The sequence below is a fragment of the Lissotriton helveticus genome, chromosome 6, assembly GCF_964261635.1.
Source record: "Lissotriton helveticus chromosome 6, aLisHel1.1, whole genome shotgun sequence".
NCBI classification, from domain to species: domain Eukaryota; kingdom Metazoa; phylum Chordata; class Amphibia; order Caudata; family Salamandridae; genus Lissotriton; species Lissotriton helveticus.
Genome location: NC_136067.1, coordinates 1,875,800,247 through 1,875,823,738, shown reverse-complemented (window position 1 = coordinate 1,875,823,738; position 23,492 = coordinate 1,875,800,247). Strand labels below are relative to the sequence as shown.

The 23,492-nt window shown below is 44.0% G+C and overlaps 2 protein-coding genes across 2 annotated transcripts in view; one reads left to right on the top strand and one right to left on the bottom strand.

Annotated features, from left to right (window-relative positions):
- The window catches only part of EPRS1 (glutamyl-prolyl-tRNA synthetase 1), a 961,840-nt gene that overhangs the window by 194,104 nt on the left and 744,244 nt on the right, over positions 1 to 23,492 (top strand). The window lies entirely within an intron of this gene.
- IARS2 (isoleucyl-tRNA synthetase 2, mitochondrial) overlaps positions 1 to 23,492 on the bottom strand; it is a 532,602-nt gene that overhangs the window by 478,463 nt on the left and 30,647 nt on the right. Inside the window, exon 2 of the mRNA XM_078649801.1 lies at positions 5,251 to 5,373. Coding sequence (XP_078505927.1) covers positions 5,251 to 5,373 — 123 coding nt within the window. The remainder of the gene's footprint in view (positions 1 to 5,250; positions 5,374 to 23,492) is intronic.

Sequence of the window (23,492 nt, the reverse complement as noted above, 5' to 3'; positions counted from 1 at the left end):
GTTGTCAGTGCACGCTTCCACCATGCACACACATTAGTAGCCGTCAGTGCACGCTTCCACCAGGCAGACACAAACAGCCGTCAGTGCACGCTTTATAGGCACACACACACACACACACACACACACACACACACCATTAGCGTCAGGCATCCACAAGCGTCAGGCATCCACAAACATCAGACCTCCACAAACATCAGACCTCCACAAACATCAGACCTCCACAAACATCAGACCTCCACAAACATCAGACCTCCACAAACATCAGACCTCCACAAACATCAGACCTCCACAAACATCAGACCTCCACAAACATCAGACCTCCACAAACATCAGACATCCACAAGCATCAGACATCCACAAGCATCAGGCATCCACAGGCATCAGGCATCCACAGGCATCAGACATCCAGAGGCATCAGACATCCAGAGGCATCAGACATCCAGAGGCATCAGACATCCACAAGCATCAGACCTCCACAAGCATCAGACCTCCACAAGCATCAGACCTCCACAAGCATCAGACATCCACAGGCATCAGTCATCCACAGGCATCAGTTATCCACAGGCATCAGACATCCACAAGCATCAGGAATCAGACATCCACAAGCATCACCCGTCAGACATCCACAAGCGTCAAACATTCAAAAAGGGTCTGGCATGCACAAGCACCAGGCATCCACAAGCGCCAGGCATCCACAAGCGCCAGGCATCCACAAGCGCCAGGCATCCACAAGCGCCAGGCATCCACAAGCGCCAGGCATCCACAAGCGCCAGGCATCCACAAGCGCCAGGCACCCACAAGCGCCAGGCACCCACAAGCGTCCCTTTCAGCAGCTCTCTGCCATCCTCGTTAGCTTCAAATGTTTCTGGTTCCTCACAAGGCCCCTCCAGCTCTCGCCTTGCTACATTTTACATTGCCACAGCACCACTGAACGTCACAGCACCACTGAACGCCACAGCATCACTCAGCATCGCTCATCGCCACAGTATCACTCAACGCCAGAGCATCACTCAACGCCAGAGCATCACTCAACGCCAGAGCATCACTCAACGCCAGAGCATCACTCAACGCCAGAGCATCACTCAACGCCAGAGCATCACTCAACGCCAGAGCATCACTCAACGCCAGAGCATCACTCAACGCCAGAGCATCACTCAACGCCAGAGCATCACTCAACGCCAGAGCATCACTCAACGCCAGAGCATCACTCAACGCCAGAGCATCACTCAACGCCAGAGCATCACTCACGCCAGAGCATCACTCAACGCCAGAGCATCACTCAACGCCAGAGCATCACTCAACGCCAGAGCATCACTCAACGCCAGAGCATCACTCAACGCCAGAGCATCACTCAACGCCAGAGCATCACTCAACGCCACAGCATCACTCAACGCCACAGCATCACTCAACGCCACAGCATCACTCAACGCCACAGCATCACTCAACGCCACAGCATCACTCAACGCCACAGCATCACTCAACGCCACAGCATCACTCAACGCCACAGCATCACTCAACGCCACAGCATCACTCAACGCCACAGCATCACTCAACGCCACAGCATCACTCAACGCCACAGCATCACTCAACGCCACAGCATCACCCAGCACCACAACATCACCCAGCACCACAACATCACCCAGCACCACTGAACGCCACAGCATCACTCAGCACCACTGAACGCAACAGCATCACTCAGCACCACTGAACACCACAGCATCACTCTGTGCAACCATTCAACAACAACTGGTTCAAATATGTTCTCTCAGTGTTTCAAGCTTTATTACAAATGTCACAAAAAGATGTTAATATTTCACTCTGTTCTTGGATTTTCGTCACAATAAATCACACTGAACATAATCTTCACAAAACCTATTTACAAAATTTAAGCTATTGCCATAAAATACAATAACTTTTATTTAAGTATTAATTATTTAAAAAAATTAAAAGCCATTGTTATTTGTTATATCAATACATCTAAGTCACGTAAATACAACACATATTGCATTACAAATTCTATAGGTGTCACGTTTGCGAAAGTTAAACCTATTGGCATTGTAAATGACAAAGCTATTAATTTCGCTATTTTCAAAACCAACACATAAATAATAAATTTGTCATTTACAATACCAATAGCTCAAACTTTCCTAATGCGAGACCTATTGCATTGCAAATGCTTGTTTAAAGGAGGCAGTGGAGGGATTGGATCTGATCTCGGATGGTAAGTAGTTCCAGATTCCCGGAGCAAGGTCAGTGAAAGCACAGTTGCAAGATCTTTTCTTTTTGAATCTTGGAGGTTTTAAGAGAAGGGTCGACGTACTGCTGAGGTTCCGTCTGGAGCCCGATAGTTCAAGCTTATTTGCTAGGTAGTACGGGGTGTTGTAGTATCTTGAGTTAGATTCTGGATTCAATAGATAGCCAATTTAGTTGCAGAAGGCCGTGGGAGATGTGGTCATGTTTTCTCGAGCCTCTTATAAGTTTAGCCGATGTGTTCAGGGTAGCTAAGATAGCTTTGGGAAGTCCAGCAAAGATCACCAGCCCATATTCTAATCTAGGGATAATCAGGGATAGAACCGCCAGCCTGAGATCCTAGGGAGAGGAAAGGTTTGATTTTCTTAAGTGTGTCAAGTTGGAAATTGGCTCCCCTCATAGTAGCACTGATTTGGCTCTTGCATGTTTAAGTGTTTATCCAAGGTGATACAAAAGATTTGGCAGAGTCTACAACATGAGGGGTGCAGTTTAGTGCAGTGATGTGTTTAATCCAGACAAGGGTAGGAGCCGAGTGATTGGGAGGGGAGATCAAAATAAATTCTTTTTTGAGAGTATTTAGTAGAAGATGGTTCTGAGCTAACCATTGTTGGATTTGTGCAGTGCAGCATTTAATGTTTTATGTCCTCTTGAGAGGAGATCTTCAGGTACAGTTGTTTGTCATCAGCATACATGTGGTTTTGAAGGTTTGCTCGGTTCAGAATGAGCTTGATGCTATCGAAGGCAGAGGACAGGTCCAGAAGTATCAGGAGACAAGGGACATTTTGGTCAAGGGCTCTCAAGGCGTCATCAACAATGTGCGTTAGTGCCATTTCAGTGCTGTGCCTTGATCTGAAACTTGGCTGATGGTAGTAAGTCACAAAATTCCGCAGACTTCGGTGACGAGACAGAAGTGGAGGAGTCTCTGTTTCCTCTCTTATCCCATTCACTTTTTCCAGTTTCTGCCACTCCCCTCACAGTTCGGTGTATTTGGTTAGGGTGGCGAGATACCAAAAAGAGCATCACTATTGTTGGATCTTGCACACAAGGTTAGTACAATCCAACAGCCATATCCTGGCTCGTACTGCTCTGTGTTGAATCATTAGACTTTTAGTGAGCCCTTCAGATACCGGAGTAACACAAAGAAGTAGATCCTTTCACAACACAGGAAAACAAAGTGTATCCCAAATGATCACTTCACTAAGAGAGTTTGAGCAGGACTGTGATTTAGACTGTTGCCCACAGTGCTTCAATCCTCATAATCCTTCAGAAGATATTTATGCACAAGACACTCATGATTGTCACTGTCCCATAATGCCTATTTCAGACACCCTATGAGTGCCTCTTTCAGATTTCCACTGGATTTGAATGTTTCCAAACATGTTCACTGGGAGTGTGCTTCACCACTGCCTGTCCACATTCCCAATGTACTCATGGGTTTTGAAAGGCGCATTAAAAAGTCTGGGTACTAAGTGGGTAATTTGATGATGGTTTATCAAAATATTACATAGTAGAAGTAAGGGAGAGAGAAACATAATACCACATCATTAACAAAAAGATAAGTGGGTAACAGAAAGGCCTGGCACTCTCTCCCACAAGGACATATGCACCCTCTGACGATAGTCAATCCGTGTAAAAAAAAAAAAATTATGCAAACGAGGGAACTCATTTATTGCTTATTTAGAGCCCATATATATTCACACCAATCCAGTTAATTTGTATATTCCTTCATCTTTATTCAAATAATAGGATTTTAAAATGATTATGTTAAATAACTTCTTACAGTTCATTAAAGTGTCACATTACACTGTTGACAACAGCAGCCAACACGTGTTTTGGGTTAAGTCGCTTCATAAAGGCTTATCTTTGTTATCTCTGGTAAAGTTCCTTAATGTCTATATTGTATCCCACATGTCTTTCTATAATCTCATTTTCCTATAGGTCCTTTATCTTAATAGTTTTTTAATGACTCAAAGATTCAAATTGAAGAATCCATATTTCATCACATAGGTATTATGCCATTTAGTTTGGTAGAAGATCCTCCATTGCAATTTTCTAGTCTTTCTTTGGATCTTGGATTCGGCAGCCTGCAAACTTTACATGTAGCATCTGTAGGCTTGTTAAAATGAAAAATCTGATTCTCTCGTTTTTTGATTAAGCTATGCCTCATCCATTTTTCACCCCTGCCCTACTTCCAACTCGTCTCTCTCCTTGACACCGCATCTGTATAAACATGAGTAAAGGATCTAGATTGGGGCATTGTAGGCTATGTATACATGCAGAGTCAGTGCAAAAGAACAGCTGGCGTCTGATCGACGTTTTTCAGACAATGGTTAATCCTCAAGTAAAGTTTACTCAGATAGCATATCTTGTTGTTCAGCTTTAGGACGTGGTAATTGCACAAGACACCGAGGCTGTCGATTCTTGCCGTTACCTCATTTGTATGTTCTTCCCAAAGCTCTATTTACCTCTGGGCATCCCTTGTTTGTGTTCTTTTACTATAAAAACCCATGTAACCCATTGTTCGGTGCGCTTCCTCCTAGAGTATCTCTATGGTGCTTGTGGGATGGGCCCCCATTCATGAATGCTAAATAAATGATCCTTGTTTTGTACTTCACTCCAGTGTCGATTCCTTCTTACTTAAGAACCTGTGGACGAAAGGGTGGCCCTGCACCAGTGGGTTTTCAATAATCCACTTCCACAAGCTGTCAGATTGCACAAATTGTTATTGATGGGCTCTATATGGATTCTAAATAAGCAATCAATGCGAGTATTATCGTTTACTAAAATGATGCCACAACATCATGTATAAACAAAAGACCACTAGAAAGTAACAAAAATCTGTACACACACAGAGCAATACAGACCTTCCTCCCAAGGGTAATGTTAGTAGGTTTTATAAAGCAATTTCTGGTTTAGTACATAGCACATGTCTTGTTTCTTCATAGTTGAATGAGGTGTTGGACAAAAGAACACCATGGTAAATAGCATGAATTAAATTACCTTATTTAATGCATGGCCGACATGTGGATCACCATTAGCATATGGAGGTCCATCGTGGAGACAAAATTCTTTCTTGGTTTTCCTTTCTCTCTGCCAGGAGTACAACTCTGAAAAGCCACATTTCTGTCAAGTGAAGGAACATATTCATGTTTCTAAATCAGTAAGTTATAGTAACAGAGGGAAAATGTTTTCTAACATAGGACACATTAAAATATATAAGTGATTAGCAAGTAATTAAGTTTTACACAGAAGAGGCCACATAGCATTTGAACATCCTTAAATCCCTCATGCAAACAAACAAACAATTTTTTTTTAATTATACAATTATGCTCCCCTCTGATAACAAATTTGGAACACAATAAGAGAGTCAGCATGTAGAATGGGGTATATTATTTTCACTTGCCATGATTCAGTATAATAACGTTGGCTAATATGTGGTCTTTCATTATGGGCTATCTATGAAACTAAGGGCAAGTACAGAACAATAGAAAGGAATAAAAAGTATTAAACTCTATATCTATGGTAAGGATAGGTGCGTATGTTTATATAATGTTTTAATATCGAGAACACAGACTTTAGACACAATGAAAATTCAGAAGTTCTTTAAATACTGTACCAATGTTTTTGTTGCCCTTGATACTGTATTATGATTATTAGGTTAGCTACAAGAGGATTTAATAAGCTATTAAGAAACTTCTGTGGTACAGGGCATCAAGAATGCGCTGCCCGATCCAACTCCACCTCCTGCTGACCTGAATTCCCATGGTTGGGTAGTTTCTCATAGTTGGGTCTTGAGGAATCTACGCCCCTACAGTTACCAGTCTTGCTTATTTTCCTGCATCAACCTGTGATCAGAATTTATTGTCTATAACACTGCAAATGTAATATTATTCTATTTCTGGTTATACACTTACAAGGTGTCATAGGATAATCAATGGCTACAGACAGTATCGGGCATTTTGCTCGAGTCTGCACAGACTCAAGTTTGTATTTTTCAACAAAAAAGGAATAAAGCTGGTTTTAAAAAATATGTGCTGCCAGTGGAGCACACATACCCTGCTGGAATGCTAAATAGAAATCAGGAAAAGAGGTAATGAAAGAGGATACGTGCTAAGCAATTAAAAACAGGTAAATTATGCTGTTAAATCATCTGAACATACAAGTATTTCAAATATATTTTATTACTATGGAGAAAGGATGATCCATTCAGAAGATTTGATTGTCCCAAAAAAACATAATTATAAATAAAAGCCTAAATATAAAAAGTTCTTGTGGATGTACGTCTAATCAGAAGAAACCATGATTCACTCATAGCCATCATGCTTAACCTTGTAAGAAGACACCAAATTTCTGATGATTACTCTCTTGAAATTACTGCATTTATCAGGATGTAAAGTACTGAGGTTGGACTATTGTAGCAATTGAAGATGGCACTAACCTAGTCATAGTTCAGAAAATTGTAAAGTCTCCAGAATCAGGCAGCCAGAAGGCGCGTGAAACCCCTACACAGTTTCCCAGTACATGAAAGCATCCAGCTTAAGGTATTAAAATGTTTAGATCCAATTCTTCAAAGCAAGCCATAACAAACTAATTATGAAGGAAACATTTTCAAAACTCTGGGTTTCTGCCTGTGGAACGAGCTGGCACCAACTCCAGGATGTCACCGAAAATACCTCAAGTGTAGTGAACACCTTAAAACCAAAGTGTTTAAGGATATGCTTGCAATATCATTGCCTGTAATGGTCTAGCCAGTGGGTTCTTAACATTATGTCTTCTGTGAGCCCCCACGTAATTATTATGGAAAGCCGGGGACCCCAGCCTATGCATTCTCAATGACTTGAACAGCAAAACAATACACCACAAAATACAGAAACAAGTATTTCTCAAATACACAAATGATGAAATATTTGATTGAGTTCACAAACAAATATTTAAAATATATATATCAAAACTTTAATATTATTGGGAAGATTGGAGCTTTTTTTCTGCATAGTTTTTGACCCAGTGAGATTCTTGGTGTTTGTACCACAAATAACGTTTGTGCCAAAATGTACTCCGCTCATAGCAAATAGGCTGAATAACGGACTAGCGCATTTGACATATTATACCAGCCGCCACATCCAGAACATGATTACATGTTAATCACAAGACAGGCAAGGTAACTGGGGCTGCTTATGTTCAAGTGGCTAATTTACTTTTTTTTAAAGAAATTTAATAAATTTTATAAATTCACAGACACAAGTATAGACAATTTACTGTATATATACAATTTGGAAGGGATGCATAAGACAAACAATTGTTTTGTTTTTTTAAGACATTTTAATTACATGGCAAAATAAAAATCATACAGCCCATAACAGTGGCAAACTACTGTAAACCATCACTCCCCAGTGTGTTAATATGTCAAGCCATTTTAATGCAGCATTGTGACAATGCAAATCTTTTGATGCACGTTAACTAACTATTGTCTAGTTTCTACTAGTGGCACAGACTTAAAGAAGGCCTAACCTAAACAAAACATTGTTACCTGCTGAGGTATGATCCTAATAACCTATAAAACTCATGTAAAGCATCTAAAGTAATGGACTTAGAATACTAACGGAACTTCGAAAATAGTTGATCAAGGTTATGTGACCTTCTTTGTCCTCCCTCGTCCTCCCTTTTCTCCAGTCTTCTTTCTTCCACTTTTTTCCACTTATTTTATGGTCTTCCCTCCTACAGTCCCGCTTCTCCCAGTTTCCTGTAAGCTCCCCACTTCTCTTGCTACACCCCTTTCTTCTCTCCTTTTATCTCCTCACTTTTAGTACTTTCTACCAATCGCTGTTCCTCCCTTCTAGTTTTCTCCTCTCTAGTTCTTCTCTCTTGTTTTTCCTCTCTTTTGTCTATCTCCTTGCTAATGCACCTTGATATTATTAATCTCACGGTATGTATTATCCAACATACACCTAGCCTTGGAAGCACTCATTATTTGGTAGAACCTCTTGGGGCTATCTCCTTTACTATTTCACTTATCTGGGTAATACAAATAATCACAATATGATCCCGAATACCATCACACACTAATAAGATTCTCTTAAAAAGTTAATTTAAGTTTTTGCTTTCTTGGGATAGGCCTGCTGGGCTCTGCCACCGTAGACGTTTTGAACCGGGATGCTAGCTGGGTAGCAGGTGCTAGCTGATCATTTACGTGGCTCCTGCAGCGACTTTGTTCACGATGGGAAAGGAAGCATAACCTAATCCACCTAAAATCATTCCATTTCGCAGTATACCATGCCTCAGGGCCAAACCCGCCAGATAGGCCCGGCATCGGAGCACCCGGTGAAGCAGCAAAAAGAACCTACTTGGTCAGATCTCCCCCTGGCCATACAAAATACCAGAGGCTCCCTAGAATCCGAAATAGAGGGGCGAGGGTCACAAAGTTAACCTCCTCTGTTCAGATCTCCGGAAAAAAGCTGACGGTGTTATAGCAAATGCAGATTGAAACATTGACATCACAACCCTGAAGAAGAAAATGAGCGCCTCGCTTCAGACCCTGAAGCAGATTCTCGAACACAGGATGGAGATGCAGAGGGCCGTGCTCATACAAATAACTCTTGTTTCTTGAGTTCCCAGAACCTGTTGAGTTGTACAACACATGAGGAGTTCCTCTGCAAATGGATTGTACATGAACTACGCCCCCCATCTGTTCCCGATGTCCTGAAACGGTGCATAGGACAGTAACTCGCGGACCGCCACCAGGTGCTCCACCACAGGCAATAACAGCAAAAATCCTAAATTACAGTGCCTGGGAAGCCATTTTTCAGGTGGTACATCAATAGGAAACTTCCCTCTTTGAAAAGTACAGGAGCAACAGAAAACTTTTATAGCAGTGAAAAAAACCTTAAAGCACTTGGTTTGAAATACATATTCCTGTATCCGCCACTCCTTAAAGTGCATGCAAAATGAAAAAAGCAATTTCTTTGACTGCCTGGCAGACGTCTGGAATTGGTTGAAATGCTGGGACAGGATACTCTTGAGTTCATTACATTAGACACCTAGGAACTTGAGGAGGAGCTTGTTTGGGTTCTGGGTCGGATGGAGAGATAACGTTGGATGACACTATTTCCAGCACACTGACACTAATTTTGGAGGTTTGAGAGCCTTCTCCATTCTGAGTGCTCCTTTGATTAATTGCTGAGCTCCAGAGTTAGCGTCAACATACATATTCTTTCAAATGATGTATGATTTTGGTTATCTGGCTGGAAACTGGGGTTTCCATTATTTTACAGTTCTGACTTATAAGTAGGCTGTCCGGTTTTAGGTTTAACCCTATATTAACTGATAAAACCCCATTGTAAGGGAATTAGCCCTCACCAGTGTAAACATAAAAACACTGAAAAAACACCAGCAGAGCCACAATCTAAATGTCATTCAAAGAAAGAAATAGGGGAGTGAAAGTCATTTTGATCTCTTCCTGAAAGGGCCGCTATAATGAAACTGTTAAACAAGGTAGCAACAAGAAAGACTGAGCTAACATTATTCTGCTTGAGGTTTGTTGTTTAGGGATGTCGCTAAAATATTGTTTCTTCTTCCTTTTGCCAGTTTTGTGATCTTTGGTCTTAAGGTGTAGGGTTTAGAAACCTTTTTAGGTCTTGCTTAATTATTTTATAAACTGTAGAGAATCAGGAAATATCAAAATCATATTTGATATTTTGGATATGTTTAATTCTTTTACGGATAGGTAAAATGACTGGTTTCATAAGAATCTTTCCCAATATGTACCATTACATTTTCCTACAGAGAATGGGTGAAAGCCTGCTACATCAGCTCCCTTTTCTACTGAGACAGTATTAATAGTAGGTAAACAGCCAAACACACCAGGCTTTAAACATTCAATGCAAGGTGTAGTGACATGTTTATGTGAAAAGCGTGCTGTCACCAAGCATCTGGGATAGTGGTGAAAAGAGGACACCAGACTTTTGGAAAACATGGAATGCAGTGTCATTTGGAATGATGCTGCAAAACGTTCTTACCAAGTTCATCAAAGATTGGAGGGATATTGTTTGTACTTGCAGTAATTGACCTGTTAAAATACATATCTGAGCTGAAATGCTTCTCTGTAAGAAATCTTTACCACGTGTTAGATGGAATGCTGAAAGCATCATTGCAATCTTCAGAGTTAATGAAGAATGCAATTGACATTCTGGTGCTCTGTTTTGTTATGTACGGGAACTAAAATGCAAATATTTCTCATTTTGTGCTTTGTGTGGCATCAAAGAAAGAGTGATCCCAAGTGTGTCGCTCAGCTGGTGATTCTCAATCCAAGAGGCTATGAATTCTATATTATCCATGTTACGACCATCTACAGATTTTTGCTGAGTGAGGAGGCCAAAGGCAAGAAATTACAAGATCTTTGGTCTCACATTGATAGTGATGTGAAAAAAAGTACACTATTGCATTAATAGATTTTTACAAAAAACTCAGACTGCTGTAGTGGACATAAAAAAACTAGAGTCTGAAAACACCCTTGTCTACCAAATGTTCCGCATAATTGGTGTAGATGTGAAACATCTCGAGTAGGCTGGACAACACTTTTAGTGACTGTGCCACTCCACCATGTTCCATGTGAGAGTGCTAGCTAATTGGTAAGCAAATACATGTTGAGGAGCTATTCAGGAACTTTAATTTTACAATGTAGGAGTAATGGCTTGTAATGACGCATGGAAATGTTCCTTCACCAACCATGGCATTTGAAGTCAATGAAGCCTCAGTGAGGTACCCTGCACAAGTTCTAGATTCCTTCCGTAAAGGGCATTTACTCCCGAGTTTCAAAAGTACTGCTTCATTCTTGACTGATTCAAAAACTCTGAGGGCACATACGCCCAGTTTAACACATATGTTGACCAGTGGCCGGAGTAAGCATATTGTGTAGTAGTTGTTTTGGCATTTCCCATCTCAAGTGTCAAAGTTGTTAGGGCCTTTTCACAGATAAAAGTTTACATGGAAAGGAAAGAGCGAGCGCGCATGACCAAATATTCATTAAAGAAATAGTGTAAGGTGTACTACAATACGTTTTATTTCTAAAATGTATTTGGACCTCATACACACTGTGCATACACTGTATATCCCAAGCAATAGTGCAGAAAGCATGCAATAATAAAAGCAAAACGTTGCACAAACACCGGAAAAACACTGTTTCTGTTGTTTCTAATGGCATAAAAATGTGTAACCACTGACAACCACTCTTTTTTAAGGTATTGAAATCACTTGAAAACACTGAAAAAAACCACTAGAATTTACCAAAAATTGAAACTGAAAACAGGAAAGCCTACTTATAAGTTTTTGCCATCCCCAACCCCTCCCCCAAGTGGTACTGCTGGGAATTGATGGGCCTGGTTGTTGAAAGGCACTGTGCTGCTCTTGACTCTCCTGCATTCATATTTCACTAGGCTGCTGTTGTTGAGGGATTCTTTTGTTTGTGGGGGGCTGGGGGTGGATTTGGTGGGGGTGGAGTTCAGAACAACCCAAAACGAATGGAGTGTCTCCCACAACCATTGGACAACCATTGGACAGATGCCATAATTTCTTTTTTTTATGGCATCTGCCCTTAGGTTGGGATGAGGAAGGTGGATTTGTGAGGATTGGAATGTTTTGAAATCTTTATAGCAACTTGTCGCCGCTTTCTGCCTGGCTGCTGTCAGTCACAAATCGCAGGGTGCCCGGTGCTTCAGAGGCCATGACATCTTGTGTGCTGCGGGTGCCTATGCCGCCCCTTTCATGACTGAATCCCTTAACACTCATATTTGACGGATGTAAGGAAATGGAGTTTATTATATGGTATGGTTGTGCGACTTCTTTGTGTAATAAACTCACAAACCCATATTGGGTCCATTAAAGCTAGTTTGTAAATCCCTACCTCAGCACTGGGTACCTGTGGCTTTGAGCAGTCAATTTTAAAGTTCAAAGCATTTAGAACTAGCACAGCAAATGAATAGGAAAAAAATAAGACACAAAGGAAATTTGGTCAGCCAACGGACTCTTGGAGTTCAACTCTTCTGGCTGGGGCTCAGGTAATGACATCACAGATGCAGTCCTCACTTTGCTAGCCCAGGAGCAGCAGGTGCAGTCCAGTCTTTCGTGCAGCCTCTCTTTGCCAAGTCCAGGGAACAGCAGGGTAGTCCTTTGGTCCTCTCTCGAGTACAGATGCAATCTCGAGTCTGGCTGCCACTTTAATGCCCATAACGTGCCCTTTGTGGACGCTGTGACTAGTGAACAATGGGTTACCAGATCTCCTCCCACCTGACGGCACTTGCTGCATATAACAACAAAAACAGGCTGGTAGCAAACTCATCCAAGTCAAAAGTAATTATCTTCGGACACTATCCAAAGAAAAAATCAGTAAGATGGAGGCTTGGTCACCTCTCGTTGGAAAGCACACAGCTATACACCTACTTGGGCATCTGCTTTCAAGAGTCGGGGCTCTCAAGCGTCCACTTAAAGAAAATTCAAGGCAAAGGGAAAACCATCACCTACGCCCTCTGCAAGCTGCAAGCCTCCTTACATAGCCCGTCTACAACGGCTATTCAAAGAGTTCTTAAAGCTAAGCTAATGCCGGCTCAATTACGCCCAACAAGCATTCCCGGGTAAACTTAACAATGACCTAGAAAAAATTCACTGCAGAGCTTACAAGAGACTGTTCCATTTACCCAGGTGCACCAGAAACACTCTTGTCCGCCTAGAGTTCTCGCTCAACCAGCAAAATCTGGAAGAGATGGCCGCCTTAAGTAAATACTACTTCTTAACAACAGCGGCACACGAGAACACACTCAAGGCAGTTCTGAAATGCATCTTCAGGGAACCCGGGAATCCCTGGTCGGCCACGCTTAATGCGGGAAAGGACCTTCTCAATCTTGCAACCGAGTCTTGGAACCCCGAACACGTCAACTACACTGCCATCAAAAATGCGATTAAAAAACAAGTATGCGCGCGCTCACGGGAACTGGACTTGGAGTCACTGGCAAAAAGAGACTTCCACGAGTCCCTATGCCTACCGCATACTGTGCACAACCCCAAATATCATCTTACGCAGGCCGTGGGCCGCGCAGCCCTTCACAAGATTTTAGACTACAGACTACAACCGCTGCCCCTAAAAGAACTTTATGCCTTTGGACAGGCTGGCTCAGGAGCTCGGGAATGTAGGCTCTGCAGGTACAAACGAGAGTCACTGGCCCACCTTCTATTTGCTGCCCGGCTTTGCGCATGGCCCGCAGTCTTTATCTCAGGCCAATCCTGAGACAAGCGGGGTCTCGCACCACAAAGGAGGCGATCGACCAACTATACACTCTGACTACGGTAAAACAGATGGCCTCTTCTGGAAAGTTTATCCATCAGACACGGTCCAAGTTGATGGCCACTCAGGGCTCAAACGAATAGAGACTTTGCAGACCCACGTTGGGCTGTCATACCATGAACCCTACTCACCGTACCCATCAGCGCCTAGGGAGCTACCATACAGACTTGCTTCCCGACACTTCCTTGGTTTTAACTTTTGTAATTTTGTATTCTGGTTTTTAATGTAATGGTTTTGAGTAACCAAACAATAAAGTATTCATTCATTCATTCATTCATTTATTTATTCTTTAGTTTCTCTCACTAGCTGAAGGTTTATTCTGCCTGTATCGCTTTAGGCGCGCTGCGCAGCTCAACATCAGAGCAACTTGGCTCTTACCCTTAGACAGCAGCTCCTCTGCCCTGGTCCACCGCGGCTCCCCTGCCGATCGTGTGGAGGGCGGCTCATCTACCGCGGCTCCTGGTGCCGGTCTGGTGGCGAGAACGGGCGCCATATTGGGAGGAGTCCGAGAGCACTGGGACCTGAGGTAGCGGTCCAGTTGCTCAAGGCTCCTTCCCATAAAACGCCAAGGATTTGCTCTTTCTCCGTGGATTCCGGGTAGGTGGCAGCTTCCCGGCGCCATTGAAAGAGTGATAGCGCTCAAGGGCGAAATTTGAGAACCTTGATTTTACTTGACTTGTGCTTGCACTAATGTTCTGTTTTATATTTAACTGTGATTAATACGGTTATTTTATCTTTAGTTTCTCTCACTAGCTGAAGGTTTATTCTGCCTGTATCGCTTTAGGCGCGCTGCGCAGCTCAACATCAGAGCAACTTGTCTCTTACCCTTAGACAGCAGCCCCTCTGCCCTGGTCCACCGCGGCTCCCCTGCCGATCGTGTGGAGGGCGGCTCATCTACCGCGGCTCCTGGTGCCGGTCTGGTGGCGAGAACGGGCGCCATATTGGGAGGAGTCCGAGAGCACTGGGACCTGAGGTAGCGGTCCAGTTGCTCAAGGCTCCTTCACATAAAACGCAATGTGTTGGAGGGAGCGCAGCGGACGAGCGCAGCGGGCGCGACGGAGGCGCGCCGGAGTCGCGCTAGAGTCAAGCTCGTCTGCGCTCGTCCGCGAGCGTCCGGAGCTAGGGGCTAAGGACATTGCCTGCCCCTATACTTACACATCCGCTGATCTACTAGCGTTACGACCAACTACTACGATGTGTCCACCTGTCCCCCACAACACGGCGAAACGTATTACAGACTTGGGCATAGGCATCCCTGCTACCCCTACAGTTGCCCCTGTTCCTAAGCACTCAACGCTCACGACTACATATAGTCCCACCCACAGGTTCAGGTGTCTATACCTAAATACCCGTTCTATGATTAAACACCAGTCAGACATCTTTCTGTTACTTATAGATAAACAACCTGATTTGTTGCTACTGACCGAGACCTGGATCACCCCAGATTCATTACCGGACATTTTAGCTGCTCTACCTGCAGATTACTACATTTTATCAGCAATGCGCCCAGGAGGCAAAACAGGGGGTGGAGTGGCTATTATTGTTAACAAGAAATTTCAACTTAGACAGCTACCATCTCTGCCTCTACTTAATACTGAAAACATTGTTGCCAAAATAGATACTCCTAACGGATCACTTGTATTGGTCCTACTTTATCGCCCACCCCAAACTATGGCCACTTTTCCTTCTACTTTAGCACAGCTATTGGCTCCACTGGTCACAAACAACCCTAAACTACTTTTGGTTGGGGATTTAAACTTCTGGTTTGACAATACATTATTAGATTCCCAAGCCGCAGAGATGAGTGAACTCTTCTGTGATCTCAATTTGACACAACACATTCACACGGAGACTCACCAGAAGGACCACAGTCTTGACCAAATCTGGTCTTTGAATCTACCACTATCCTCAATAGATATAAAACCTTGCTGTTGGTCTGATCACCACAGCATAAGTTTCTCCTTCCAGTTAGACAAGACCACCCAATATAAGCTACATACTAGTAAAACCATTAGGAAATGGACTTCCATGGATTTGTCAGCCTTTTTAAACTTTTTGAGTGATTCCCTTTCCCTTGACAGTATTAATGTGGAGGAGGCCGACTTCCGGTTTAATGAATGGCTCACTGCAGCGATCAACATCTATGCTCCTCCTACGCGTCTCTGTAGTTCTAGAAATCCGGACGCACATAAATGGTTTACACCTGAGCTAAGAAAGTTGAAACTGGAAGTGAGGCAAAAGGAAAGAAGATGGCGCTCTCAGTACTGCCCTTTAGCCAGGGCCACGTATTGTTTAGCCAGGAAGACATATCAAAAAACCTTACACAACTATAAGACTACTTATTACTCATCTAAAATTTTAAATTCTACCAATAAGTCAAAAGAAGTCTTCAGGATTGTAAACGACCTATGCAATGATGACAGAACCTCTCCTCCGGTAGTTCCCACACAAACGCTATGCAACTCCCTGAATGACTTCTTTCGCGACAAGATCTTATTGATCAAACAGAACATCTCTACACTTCCAGCTTGTGCCCCTGTGGACGACATCTATTTTAATTCTTCAACTCTGCACTCCTTTCCCCCTATTGATTTGCAAACATTCCTGGAATTATTGTCTAGAGTCAAATCAGGCTCTCCCATGGACCTCTGCCCCCCCCAAATTATGAAAGAAATCGGTCGAGCCATGCCCAACAGTATGATGCCCTTGCTCAACGATTCTCTCACTTCAGGGACAGTGCCCACTAGTTTCAAGCAGGCCTTATTGATACCCCTTATCAAGAAACCTGGCATTGATCCGTTGGACCTCACGAATTACCGGCCTATATCCTTGCTGCCCTTCCTATCCAAAATGTTGGAGGCTCATGTTACCAACTGCCTCTCAAATTTTGTGGAGGAATCGGGCTATCTCCAACCCACTCAAGCAGGATTCAGGCCTGGTCATTCTACCGAGGCCGTAATACTGGCCGTCCAGAACACCTTGAGGACCAATGCTGATAAAAATCTCCATCAAGCCCTGGTACTTCTTGATTTGTCTGCCGCATTCGACACGGTTGACTATTCTATTCTGGTCAACCGTGTCGAACAGGCAGGCCTCAGAGATTCCGCTTTAGCCTGGTTGAAATCGTTCATTTCTGTACGTACTCAGGCTGTCCGCTTAGGCTCTTTTTCTGCTGCAAAAGTCAACTCCTTTTGCGGGGTGCCTCAGGGCTCCTCGTTATCTCCTTTATTGTTTAATTTGTATATGCGGCCCCTTCTTTTTGCTTTGAGAAACCATAAAGTCACTGTATACAATTATGCAGATGACTTACAGCTAGTTTTCACACTTAATTCCCCAAATGCTGTGGAGGACTTTCAAGCTACCATGACTTTAATCCAGAGTTGGATGTCCTCAAATCATCTTAAATTAAACCCGGGGAAAACTGAGCTAATCTTGCCCGGTAAAAGCGAAATCAGCTGGAGCCCTAACTTCTGGCCTGCTGATATGGGCCTTCCGCCTAAAAAATCTCTGACTGTAAAAAGCCTGGGGATTACCATCAATGAGGACCTTACGTTAAAATCCCAAATTGGAACCGTGGTTTCCTCTGGTTTTTTTCAATTGAGGAAAATTAGGAAAATTGCGCACTTCCTCACCCATCCCGCCCTAATTCAGGTGGTCATGGCTTTAGTCCTTTCCCACATTGACTTTTCAAATAGTCTTTATCTTGGCCTACCTGTAGGCCAACTTCGAAGATTACAGTACTTGCAGAACCAGGCAGCCAGACTGATCTGCAATGTACCCAAATGGGAATCGATTAAAATAGGCCTACAGACCCTGCACTGGCTACCTGTGGCCCAAAGAGCCGAATTTAAAGCTGGGTGTATCATCTTCAAGGCTTTGCAAGGCAAGGGACCTCTTTTTATTAGGCAGCTAATTGGAAGATATGCTCCCTTACATAGCTTGAGATCAGCCCATAAAGACCTACTTGAGGTATCACGCTTCAAGAAAAAACGACAAGGAGGCAGCAGTTTCCAGTTCTTAGCAGCTACCCTGTGGAACTCGTTCCCACTAGTCCTCCGCCAGAGTAAGGACCTCCTTGCCTTCAGAAAGGCACTTAAGACTCACCTTTTTACACAGGCATATCTGAAGTAAAGATTCTTGCACATTTTATCTCTTGTTATGTTACCTCTTTCCAGCGCCAAGAAGCTTTCGGGCGTACGTGCGCTTTATAAATTTTTAATAACATAACATAATAACATAACATAACATTCCTCCCACCTGAAAGCGACTTTATGCAATGTGTGGTATCTAGGTATCCCAGAACGCAACATTCTACCCACTGCCAAGATGCACGACCCCTTTCAGGTGTGGAGCTTAGCAGCTCACCCTTGGAGATGTGGTTACCAGAGGGCAACATGCACACAAAAATATTGGTTGGGCAATCGTTTCTCCCTCTCTGTCCAGACATAAACCGGTCTACCAGAACCGGTCTATCTCTTGGTGTGCACACCAATTGTCCTTCAATGTAACTGCCACTTTAAACTCGCCTTTTGGGCTCACACTGTGTGGCTTCCTGCCAGGGAGATGTAACATCTCTTCCAACAACTGGCCTCTATTGTCTCCTTTCCTGAAAGTTGTTCACATGCCAGGATGGCTGAAGGCTGTCAAGTGGCCAGTAACCGTAGATGGTCATTAAAATCCTTTGGGCAACAACGTGGCAACTTTCTAAAGTCGCCTTTTACTTAGAAAATACCTTAAATTCGACTTGGGCTTCAAGTAGGATTTAATGCAAAGGTTCTTTTGATACCTTGAAGTACCAAATTTAGTAGTTCCATTCAGGAGTTAGCACAGCTGAGTAATTAGAGTGTAACTCTGTACTTGCCAATGAGGTTACAAGCCTCTCCAAAGTAAAAAAAACAATTTGAGGTTTTTACTGTTAGAACATATAAAAAAAATACTTTTTAATACACAGCATCCTTCCTTGGAATTCCATAGGCCTACCTTACGATGGCACATATATTAAAAAAGGGAGATTTGCCGGCCTCCCCCAGGAGATCCCTAGCAGTAGTCCTGGATATCCTGGTGATATTTGGCAGATACTCCGGGTTCTCCATTAACTGGGGTAAGTCCCTTCTGTACGTCCGCAAAGAGGATCCTCCCTCTCCACCGCGAGATTGCCCAATCCAAACAAGCTTGGTGGGCTTCAAATATCTGGGAATTTTTATCTCCTTGGATCCATCACGCTGTTTTAATCGCAACCTTCTCCCGCCGCTACAGAGGTTTAAACGTAATATAGCCAGTTGGAAAACGCTTCCTCTTTCGCTAATAGGCAAAGCGTCTCTCTTTAAAATGATGTCGCTACCCAGTTTTTTATATGCTTTGCAGAACTCACTGGACATTGTTCCAATGACTTACTTTAAAGAAATTGGGGGCCTCCAGGGTGAATTATTATGGGACGGGAAGCCCTGCATAGCGTTCGACAAACTCACGCTGAATTGGTATGAGGGAGGGTACTGGTCTGCCTGACATCAAAAAATACTACTAGGCAGCACAGCTGAAGACCATTAATCATGGTACATATGGTCGCCCTGACGATCCCCGATATCTCATGGACAGATGGCTCCTACCAGGAGGGAATTACAACAGGGCACTCTACTCCAAACCCAACAGATATCCAATGACTGGCCCAACCAAACACTCGGTTCACATCTGGCAAACCGCCCCTAGAACCCCAGGCTGGGGACAGAAAAGTATGTTGGCAACCCTCCTGTGGCCCGCATTCTCCACCGCAGGGCAGCTCCGTGGTTCTGGCACGTCCCAATGGTCAGGGCAGAATGCACACAGCATGTTGGCGGGCCCGAGCTGCACGATATGACGAGTGAGTTGGGGCACCCAGACGCCCAGCAGCACGCAATTTAGGCTTGCGAACTTCAGGATTACTGCTATAATTAATTGCAGCTGAAGGCTACCAATGCCTTGCCAGCGGTGAGAGTATTAGGATTGCCCTCCAGAGCTTGGATAAATGTCAGATTATTGTTCGGCCGGCAAAGCCCTGTCAGCAAGCGGCCATTTTGCTACTCAGCGAGACCACGCCCCCGTTAACTGTATATTTGATTGCTAAATGGATAGGCACCCAACTACAACGGGATCGAAACAGGTACTGGTTACTGGATTTCTTTATGTAGGTTTTCTCATCATTGCTCTTTTTCTTATGATCAATACTTGTATGTATGTATGTATAGGCGTTCTTATAAAGCGCTATCACTGTCACCCACCGGGCATCCTGGCGCTACGACTGTTTCTGACACAGAGCGAGATATTACCCACTTCTATTCTTACTACATTGTCCTAGGAAACAGGTGAGTTTTTAACTCCTTTTTAAAGATGGAAAGGGCTTCCAGGCTCCTAAGGCTCAATGGTAAGGAGTTCCATAGTCGCGCCGCAGCCGTCCTGAAGGAACGACCTCCCATCCTGGTCCTCCGAAACCTGGGTACCACCACCAAAAAGGCCGAGGCCGACCGAAGGGATCTTACGGGGGTATACCAAGAGAATAGGTCTTGTAAGGGGGCCGGGCCTTGATGATGCAGAGCCTTAAAAACAATACACAGAGCCTTAAAGTTCACTCGCTGGAAAATTGGGAGCCAGTGAAGGTCCCTGAGTGCCTTAGTAGAAGAATCCGAGCGGCGCCGTGAGAGCGCTAACTTAGCGGCACAGTTCTGAATCCGCTGAAGTTTCCCAAGCACGGTAGTTGGAGCCCCCAGAAGCAGTGCGTTGCAATAGTCCAAACGACTGAGGATAATGCTCCGCACTACTTCTGGTCTAACCAGTGCTGGAAGTAAAGGTAAGATCTTTCTCAGGGATCCAAGTAGACCCATGCACGTAGCCACAGTCTTGTTTACTGCGGTGGCCAGTTGTAAATCGGAGCTGAACATCACCCCCAGATTCCGAACTGAATCAACCGACAGGTTTGCGCCCCGGAAGTCAGGCGGCCAGAAACCATGGGGAAGGGATCTGGGAGCCCGATCCAAGGAGCAGTGTAGGACCTCTGTTTTTGAGCAGTTGAATTGAAGGGAGTTATTACCTAACCAAACTGCCGTGGCCCTCATGCAATGATGGAACACCTCCTGTGACACCCCCCCCTTACCCTCAAGCGAGAAGACAAGCTAGGTGTCGTCAGCATAATTAGTGACCGTGATGCCAAAGGACTTGATCAGTGTGATTAACGGCCGAAGGTACAGGTTGAAAAGAATGGGGCTGATGGCCGAGCCCTGGGGAACTCCCTGGCCTACCCTTTTGATGTTAGATTGGTAGGGCGGTAGTGCAACTACCTGGTGTCTTTGCTCAAGGTAGGATACCAACCATTCAAGGGCCGACCCTGACACCCCCGCCTCTGACAGTCTCCTGATCAAAGTCACATGGTTGACCGTGTCGAACGCGGCCGACATGTCAAGCAGCACTAGAAAGGGTGCCTGACCCATGTCGGCCCGCGTCCGAAGATCGTCAAGAACGGACACTAAAGCTGACTCTGTCCCGTGTGCCGGTCGAAACCCAAACTGAGCCACATCCAAGCGATCGTTCTGTTCGAGAAAGTTGGATAGGTGTTTTGTGGCCAGTTTCTCTAGGATCTTGATGGGAAATGGCAGGAGGGAGATGGGCCTGAAATTAGCTGGACATGTAGGATCCAGGTTCTCCTTTTTTAGCAGTGGGGAAACCACTGCCAATTTCCAACAGTCTGGTACCCGTGCCGTGGTGAGCGACTGACAGCATGTAAGAAACAGTGGTGGAAACAACTCATCACGACAGTGTTTCCAGAATCTGGGTGGTAAAGGGTCCAAAGGTGAACCAGAGGACACCCCGTCAGCCAACAAACAGAAGTCCTCAAACGATGGAAGCGGGAACGTGCTTAGCTCTACCGATGTAGTGTGCTCCTTCTCATTCTCGGGCAAGATGAAATCATGTGAAGTACTCCCAGTTGAAGAAGGGAGGTTGTTTAGGATGCTGGTGATCTTCTCCTCAAAGGCTAGTGCTAGTTGATCGCAAAGGTCCTGTGAGGCCGGAATGGTGTTTTTAGTACATCCGGGGTGAGCCAGGTCCTTTACGATCTTAAATAAGGCCTGGGATTTATTGGCCGCTGCCAGCAGGGAGCTTTTTAGAAAGCTGGCTTTAGCCTGCTTGATCTTGGTCTTATAACGTGCCAAAACTTGCCTAAAGAGGACCCTGTGCGATTCCAGGTACTGTTTCCTCCAGGTACGCTCAGCCCGTTTACATTGTAGCTTGAGCTGCCGGAGATCTTCCGAGTACCATGGCATAGCAAGTTGCATTGTTTCTACTAGTGTTATCCTTAATTTTGCATTTGTTGGCATTAGAAGTGTTTACTAACTTGACTTCATTGGGCTCCTCCAATACAGCTTTTGCACACTTACCAGTGAGTTCTGCTTTTTTGACTAGAGCAACTACTTCTTTTAGAGGAAATTCGCCATCGACCCAAAGTTTGTCCTGATGTTGGGGGTACTAGTGTGCATAATGATCTGATCATGTATGAACTCTTCTTGTAACTGCCCAAATCTATATGTTCATGCCAATGTATTTAAAGCAGACACATACTCATTAATGTTCTCATTCTTGCCTTGTTTTCTTTGTGAAAATTTGTAGCGATCAACAGCAATACAAACTATTGCTGAAAAGTGTGCATCCAGATCATCTAGAGCATGTTTGAATACAGTTACCTTCTCTAACTTTTTTTCCTATTTGGTTATATGTTTGTATACCTCCAGGACCGAGACAATAAAGTAAGACTTTCTTTTTTTTTTATCTGGAGTGAAATCTATGTCTTTAACAGTTTCAATATAATTACAAAAGTATTCCTTCCACTCTTTCCATGCCATGCAAGGTTCTCCATTGAGTGGGAGGAAGGGTTGTGGCTGTGAAAGGTTTAAAAGAACTCAAGGCACACACAGTATTTTACTGCCTGAGTTAACGTAATAAGCCAGGTATTTAACGATGCAATAGGTATACCAAACAGGCAACCACAGAATGTGATTCTAGTTACTGCAACAAGGTGTGCACAACACCGTCAAAAGTGCACTGTTGAATGATGATAAGTAGGGAGACCAAGAGGCAAGAATGTATTATAAATTAATAACTTTACGTATGATGGCAGTATTTAAAGTGACATTACCGTTTTAATAAACATGCCCAGTAATTTTTGTATTGTGGCAGGTGTGCGTATCACCGGATGGTGCACGCATGCAAAGGGGTGTGCACAAGACAAGTGTGAGGCGTTCAGCAGAATGAATTACTTAGCAATTACTGTGAAAGGTGTGCGTGGCACCAGAAGAGCACACGCAGCATAGGTTGCCAAGCGATATGGTGAAAGTGCGAGTCGTATGAAAATAAACACAGGAAAATGGTCGATTGACACTTATTTACATCATTGTTTCAGAAAAGGGTGAAACGCATTGTTGAGATGATTCTCTGAGCGTGTCACAGATTACATATGACAGCATACGTCATCATTACAACTTGCGCTGGCCAAAGCTCTACAAGTCTCCCCAAAGCGACTGACACACAAAAAACGTCACTGCATAGTGAAGTGGAGTAGCAAGGAGATCGTTATTTGACGGCTCTCAGGTTTACGTTGGTTGGCGACGTCAAGAGCGATGTTCCCCTCAACCTTCCTCAGAAGGCAGTGAATTTCACCCTCACACAGCTGCACGCACCAGGTCAGTGAGTCCGCCGCAACCCGCAGAAATTCAGAATGAATCCTTCGTGGAAGGTGGTTGAGGTGAGGGGCTGTAAGCCTCAGCTCGTCGCCACTTGTAATAACGAACTTGCCCCGGAGGGGTTCGTAAAATGAAGCTATATTGTTACAGACCCTTACACATTTACACAGCACAACAGCAGGGCAGCAACTGTCAAGTAAACAATAAGAAAA